The 7,150-nt window shown below is 55.4% G+C and overlaps 1 protein-coding gene across 6 annotated transcripts in view; it reads right to left on the bottom strand.

Moving 5' to 3' along the window:
* The window catches only part of WDTC1 (WD and tetratricopeptide repeats 1), a 104,455-nt gene continuing 97,305 nt past the window's right edge, over window positions 1-7,150 (bottom strand). For all 6 annotated transcript variants that reach the window (XM_060089229.1, XM_060089228.1, XM_060089232.1 and 3 more), the window contains 4 exons: window positions 6,845-7,080; window positions 5,209-5,389; window positions 4,075-4,267; window positions 1-2,681 (listed from right to left, as the gene is read on the bottom strand). In XM_060089229.1, the coding sequence (XP_059945212.1) occupies window positions 2,484-2,681; window positions 4,075-4,267; window positions 5,209-5,389; window positions 6,845-7,080 (808 nt within the window). In that variant the 3' untranslated portion in view covers window positions 1-2,483. The remainder of the gene's footprint in view (window positions 2,682-4,074; window positions 4,268-5,208; window positions 5,390-6,844; window positions 7,081-7,150) is intronic.

Raw genomic sequence — 7,150 nt, 5'->3', positions numbered from 1 at the left:
TTTCTTCTAACTTATATGTATTAATTTTTTAAATGACTAACTTGGTAGGACATAAATTCTTCTTAAGTGATCCGGGCTTCACTAACACATTGAAATATTAGGTATTTCTTTTGGCTTAGGGGATCCATGAAAAAGCTACTGGGACACCAATGGTTCCGTGAGCTGAGGAAGTTTGGGAACCTCTGGCCTAAGGAACCCTCTAATCCAGGGCCCATCAAGAAACTGCAGGCTGTGAAATCAACTTAGTGGGTTACAGTCAGCATTTTTTTCTCCTTAATAGAATGGTAAACAGAACACATTGCATGTAGCAAGCGTATTATTGTGTAAAACTTATGTTCAGTATATACATACAAATTAGCGTGGGTATCTTGGGTCACAATGTAAAATGTGTATTTCTTGTTTGGGTTGTGATTTTAAAAGTTTGAAAAACTGCTAAGACTTCAACCTCCTTATTTTACAGATGAGAAAACAGCCCAGAGAGTGAAAGCTGATTATTATTGCAAATCACAGCCACCAGTGCCGGGCTCTGCACTTGGCCCTGCTAGGCTGGTGACCCTCCAAGGCAGGCCTTATTCTACCCAGTAGAGGTGTGGTTACTCAAAGTCACAGAGCTACAGAGGTGAGATACTCTCACTTTGATCCCAAGACACATGTGCACCCCACAAATGCCACCAGCCACACCTAGAACAAAATGGTTTTAATCAATTGCGTCACCCTCACTCTCCTGGGAGCGGAGCAACAAAAAGGCTCGGCTCCTGCCCCCAGAGGACAGTAAGGCTTATGTGTCTCTCCACACGGCAGGGCCCAGGCTGGGCAGGCAGGAGGCAGGGACAGAGGAAATGGCGGGTGGCTCGAACACAGGAAAGCAAAGGGGCCCCTGTTAGTCCTTGGGCCCCAGGGCCCAGCCCCAGTACTCCCGCTCTCCCCTCCCGGCTGGAGAAAGGTCGTGGAGAAGAGACAGGGGAGCAAGTCCCAGCAGCAGGAGAAGCAGCAGCAGCTGTTTCCTTCACCAATAAATATACTTCATTACCAAGCTAGAACAGAGGGGTGGGAAGAGGGACGGGGCAGGGGGTGGGGAGGAAGGGGGAGAGGCTGCCACCTGTGTTGCTGGGATTAAAGCAATGACGAGATGGTGCCAGACCCCCACCACTATCCCCACCCCCCCCCACTCCCACCCCTCATCTTCTCAAAACTGTGAAAAAGCTTTTAACGTGGCCCGGCTGTCTACAGGGCTTTTCTGAAGCCTGACCGAGAGGAGGCACCTGGCAGAGTCAGGGCGGAGGGAGGGAGGGAGGGAGGGAGGGAGGCTGCTTCTCCCCAGAGGCTGCAGCTGGAGGGCTGGAGCCAAGTGAGCCCTGAGGGGAGTGAGGAGGGAGAGGGGAGGAAGGATGAACCAACTACGGGAGCAGCTCCTGAGCTGAGAGCCAAGGGGGCAAAGAGGGGGGTCTGGTGAGTGGTGGGGTGACCGCTGCATCCAGTGTAAAGCTCAGGCTGCTGAGGAGGGAGGGGGCTGAGTTAGGGACTTCCCCATCCGAGTGGCTCAGGAGACCCACCCCCTCTCCCCAGAGCAGCAGGGGACAGAGAAAAGCCATCACTTCTTTGGTCTTTGTGGCGGCTCAGCATGTGGGATGGGAGGGAGGGCAGAGAGGGCCTGGAAGGCTCCTAGCAGGGAGTGCCATCTCAGCAAGAGGAGGCCTGGCTGGGAGCTCTGGCAGAAAGGTCACAGTGAGGCTGAAGAGCGCCCGAAGGAAGAGTGGCCCTCCAGAGTGCAGAAGGGCTGGCACAGATGGGTGGGGAATGGTGTGGTGCCCCACACTGCCAGGGCCCTTGGGAAAGGCTAAGCCCCCAGGGGTGGCCAGTGAGGGCAGGCGCAGGACCCAGAGCCAGTGCCTGGGAGGAGGGCAGGGACGCTGTACTGCAAGGAAGCAATGGCTTGACCTTGCCCCTCCAGGGCTCCCATCCTTACTTCTGTTTCCACCCTGACAGAGTGGCTCTGCAAGGAAGGGGGCACCCTATGCTTTTTCAGAACCTTCCCTGAAGACCAGGAGGGAGCTAGCCTTGCCCACCAGAAGCAAGAATGGTAACAGGTCAAGGCTAGCCCTTATGGACTGGGAATCCCACTCCCCTTTCTGCTGCCAACTGAAGGGTAGGGCAGTCCTTGAAGACAGTTTCAGCCCTTGCCTCCCCACCTGAGGCAGGCCGGAGCCCTCCAGGGACATGGAAGTGCAAGGTGGTGGGGGGCATATGGAGGGGCTTCTCCTCCTGCTCTTCTGCTCAGGGCTGGGGCCAGTCAAGGGGCAACTGCCCAGAAGTCCAAAAGCCAGCAAGTTGTAGCAATCCCCACCCCCAATGCCAAACTAACAAAACAGGGAAAAGGAAAAAATGGGAAGGGGAAGACAAACCAAAACAGAACCCCCTGACCTCCTGCCCGGGGGCGGAGGCCCCAGCCAGTAGCAGGGGCTGGGGACCAGGGTTAGGAGGGCCTAGCTGGGCCGGCACTGCACCTGGCCCTCGGAGCTGTCCTCATCGTCAGAGGCCCCGGCACCCGTGCTGCTCAGGCCTGTGATCCGATAGCCCATGTTGAGCAGCATCACCTCCAACGGGTCCGCATTCATGCGCCGCTGGTTGGCCTGGGAAGCACCCTCCATGTCCTCCACAACTCGGCCTGTGAGGTCTTCACTCTGTGGGGGGAGGCACACATACTGCTGGGATATATGTGCAGGGGAAACACACACACAGACTGAGCTATATGTATGGAGAGGGTATGTACATACCAGGAGATGTATATGGGTATATCCATGTGTGCCCATGCGTAGAGGGGAACGCATCCTGGGGTATGTATGGGACACATACACACACACACACACCCCCCAGGCTGTATGTGAGGGAGATGACACACCACACAGGGTTGTACGTATTGGGGTTGGGGGGCACGTGGTAATATACACTTGGAGGAGACACAACACACTGGGATATAAACTGGGGGGAATACACATAGCAGGAGGGTGTACACTGGAGACCCCACGCTGGAAAATGATGAGGACATACCACATCAAGACAGACACGGGGAGCACACCACACAGGGTTATATATATGGGGGCGGCATACATGGACGTAAATGAGGGAGGATTCACACCAGGATGTGCTGGGCACACAAACTATATACCTGAGGCGGGAGCACAGATATAACTCCCCCCACCCCACTCTTGTTGCCACTCCCAAAGAGGATTCCTTTATCCTCCTTTTCCTCTCCCCCTCAAGGGAGGGTCCTGTAGGGTTTCTCTCTTTAAAATTCATAGAAAATTAGACACAGCTCTTGACTTCTGTTTTGCCAGCTGGGAAGGAGGAGGAGGTGGGGCAGAGGGCAGGGGGCCAGCCCACCTGACTCCCCACACTGACTACCACACCGTCCTAAGTGTCCCTGTGGGCCGGACACACCACAGGCATCACTTCTTTAATCCTCAGAGCAACCTTCTGAGGTGGTGCTGTCATTCCCTTTCCAATGTACAGATGGTAAAAAACCTGGATCAGAGATGGCTGAGTCCCTCAGGCAGTAAGTGGAGAGACCAGGATTCAAACTTAGGCCCATCAGACTCCAAAACCTACATACTTCTCGTGTGACTGAGGGCCAGGCCTCTGCACAGCTTCTGGGGGACACAAGGCAGTGGTATACGAGGGGCAGGGTACCTAGGGAGCCTCTGAGGTACCGTTCTCATGAAGTGGTGTTGGAGCTGATCTGGTTCCTTCCCTGCCCTCCCGCACCCAGTCCTTGGTTGCTGTTTCCCATATGTGAGTCTCACCTTTGCCAGCTGGCTCAAGGATATGCCTCTGGAAGGCAGGAGACAACTCTTGCCCCTGGAATTGCCCACTTCATTTGGAGCTTTCAGAGCTTGCTGGCTCCCACCCTGACGCGGCCTGGGGCCCTGGGGTGAGAGCTCACTCATCCTAGCAGCTCCTAGCCTCTGTATGACTCCCTGCCCTTCCCAACCCTCACGGGCTCAGCTGGAGGCCTCGCATAGGGTCCACCCCTACCTTCCTCCCTGTCAGGCACCTGCCACCTTGCCACACCCTCACCTCTGGCCGGGGGTTCCACAGCCGCACGACGGGGTCGATGCCGCTGGTGGCCAAGAAGCAGTAGCTGGGGTGCGGCTGCAGGCAGTTGACGATGGACTCATCCCCCTGGAGCACGCGGACCAGGTTGGTGGTCTCCTTTTCCCAGATGAAGAAGGAGCCATCATCAGAGCCACTGACGATGTATTGAGCGTTGCTGGCGGGGGGGCAAAGGGCAGGGAGGTCAGGTGGGGTACTGCCCTGTGGCCTCAAGCAGAGGCTGCATGGCTTAGGGAAAGGGAGAGTAGGGAAGTCTGGAGCCACTCGGCCCCCCGAACTCTGGGGTCTTTACCTGACTCGGAACTCCCACACACACGGTAATTCTCTCCACACTGCAGAGCGGTGTCACTGTTCAACTGTTCTCTTAAGCTCAGGGTCAGGGACTGCCTAGGTCCCTCCTACTTACTCTCCCCCCGAAGTACATTATAAGCACCCTGGGTGCCAGGACCAGATCGTGCATCTCTTAGGTCTCTGGGAACACTCCTGCCTAAGCCTTCCCTCAGTGGTCCTAGCCTTCCCAGATCCAGACCCTGAAATCCTACAGCACATCTGCCCCTGACACACCATTGACATTGAGAGGGGATCTTGACGGAGATTCTTAATTCACATTCATGTATCTCTCCTACCCAAAGAAAGTACAGCATCTACAAAGGAGGGTTGGGGGTGATGGTGTCTGAGACATGGGCTAGGTCCCTCAGTACCGGGGGCACAGTTCTAGGCACAAAAGATTGCCAAGACTGACAGCCTATGAGGGTGCCTGCCCAAGGCTCCAAGCATCCAGATAAAGAACCCAAGCTCTGGCACGTGGGGGCACAGGGAGCAGGAGGTGCGGGTAAGGAAGGGTCCAGGTGCTGCACTGGATGCTTTCTGGGTCACCTCATTAGTCCTTGTTATGGCCCCTTGAGTGGGGAGGGCTGGTTTCATTTCATAGGTGAAGAAACTGGCACCCACAGAGATGAAGCCATTTGCCCAAGGGTACAAAGGCAGAGCTGGGATGTGAGACTTTTCTGAAAGCATTGTGTCCCCATGCCCCGCCCCCCCACCCCAACCTCCTGCTGCCAACTGGGCTGTGCCCTCCTCCTCTTCAGGGCCTCAGACCTGCCGAAGAAATTGGCCTCCTTGATGTCTGTGGTGGTATTGCAGTGGCCACAGTAGCGGAACTGATAGTCATAGCTTCGCTCCCGCAACACCATCTCGTCCTCTGAGATGGAGTCCTTGCGGCTTGTGCTGCGGAGGCGGACGGGGCCGCTGCCACCACCACCAGCTCCCTTCTTCTCGTCTGAGGGCAGAGAACAAGGAAAGGTGAGAGTCGTGTCCCTCTCTCGCCTCCCCCATTTTTTCCCCACCCTTGACCCTGTTTTCGGTCCAAGCAGTAAGCAATGTAGGGCTACCCGTCTCTACCTCTTCCCTGGAAAACTGGGAACAACTATGAGAAAGAAGCATCTTTGTATCCTGCCCTTGAGGGTGTTTAAGAGGAGACCTCTGATGCCAGGAGGGCCTTGGCTTAGGTCCCTGAATAATGTCTGGAAGCCCCAAGGATGCACAGACCCAAGGTCTGTTTCTGTGGATGTGAGAGGCAGGGAGGGGAGGGTAAAGCACCGCCAAGAGAGCCTCGAGGAGGTGATTTTTCTAAATAGAGCCATAGCTCTGAAGGCAGTAAGGTCCAAGCCCTCCCTCTCTAGAAGACAAGTTATCATGGATCCAGATGAGGTGCTAATCGGGTAAGCGCCTCGGGTAAAATCATACCTGTCTTCTTAGTGCCTCACTCCTGCCTGCTTCAGGGCCTTGGCACGTGCTGGTCCCCCTGCCAGGGACTCTTTACCTCCCACAGCTACACTCTGCATCTAGTTAACTCTTGCTCCGCGTCCTCAAGATCTCAGCCTGAATGTCTCTTCCTCAAGAACCCCAGACTGCCATCAAGCCCTCCCCACCACACCTGCACCCTAGCAGGGCCGCAGGGCCGCAGGGCATTCTTTGTTTCTCCATTGCTTGGTTCCTTCACTAGGCTACAGACTCATGAATACAGAAATTCCATCTGACTTGTTCCCAGATATATTCCCAGGACCCAGGACAGTGCCTGGCACTATTCAGACTAATGAATCAACCCATGGTTAGTAAACTGCAAAGGAGACAGGGAGGATCCATGTCTGTCCTCAGTGAGCTCCCCTCTCATGTTTGTAGACCACACAACTACCTAGTTTACTCTCCAGTGCTACCCAGGTGAGCCGGGCAGGGCCTCGAATGCTCTCTGCAAATAAGGCAGCAGGTTCGGAGAGGCTGTGCTTTACCCAAGGTCACATGGTTTCATATGGCAGAGCTGAGATTGGAACTGAGGCTCCACACCTGTGCCCAAGGTATTTCTACTGCCCTGTGCTGCTGTTTCTTTTGCACCCATGCAAACTGGAGCAAGTGCATGCCAGCCAGCTACCCCGAACTCAGATCCCAGTGGAATGGCCAAGGCCCTGTCTGTGAGCAGAAGAGAATGACCTGCGAGGCACACGGGGCTCAGCTGACTCCTGCCCTGAGTCCCAGGGGGAAAACACCAGGTGCCTTAAACATGTCATTGCTAATCCTTGTCTCAAAGAGACCAAGTGACTGTCTCAAAGTCATGTGGCTTCTCAATCAGTACGTGAGCCTAGACCTCTCCTATCTCAGAACTATGTCCTCTCCAGAATGTCATTGTAGCACCTCAAATAGATAGAGTGACAGCAACCCCTCCTCAGTGCCGACTCACCACCATCATTTTTGGAGAAGAGGGCGGCCGTGATGTCGCGTCCCAATGCATCACAAGCGCTGCTGTGGGCCTGCTCCGGGAACTTCCCTTTGAAATCATCCAGGCACTCCAGGGCCTCAGCCACGTACTTGAGCTCAAAGAGGCATCGGGCCAGGCGGAAGTGCGCCTTCAGGTGGCAGGGGTTTAGGGAGATGGCCTTGAGGCAGTCCCTCAGGGCATCGTAGTGGTCACCATCCCTGCGAAGGCAGGGGAATGTGGCTTGGAGGTGGGGCCACGTGGCAAGCAGGGAGTCCCCATTCCGTCTCC

The sequence above is a fragment of the Mesoplodon densirostris genome, chromosome 2 (assembly GCF_025265405.1).
Source record: "Mesoplodon densirostris isolate mMesDen1 chromosome 2, mMesDen1 primary haplotype, whole genome shotgun sequence".
In the NCBI taxonomy this organism is placed as follows: domain Eukaryota; kingdom Metazoa; phylum Chordata; class Mammalia; order Artiodactyla; family Ziphiidae; genus Mesoplodon; species Mesoplodon densirostris.
The sequence above is the reverse complement of the archived record's forward strand: the minus strand, read 5'-3'. Positions and strand labels throughout refer to the sequence as shown.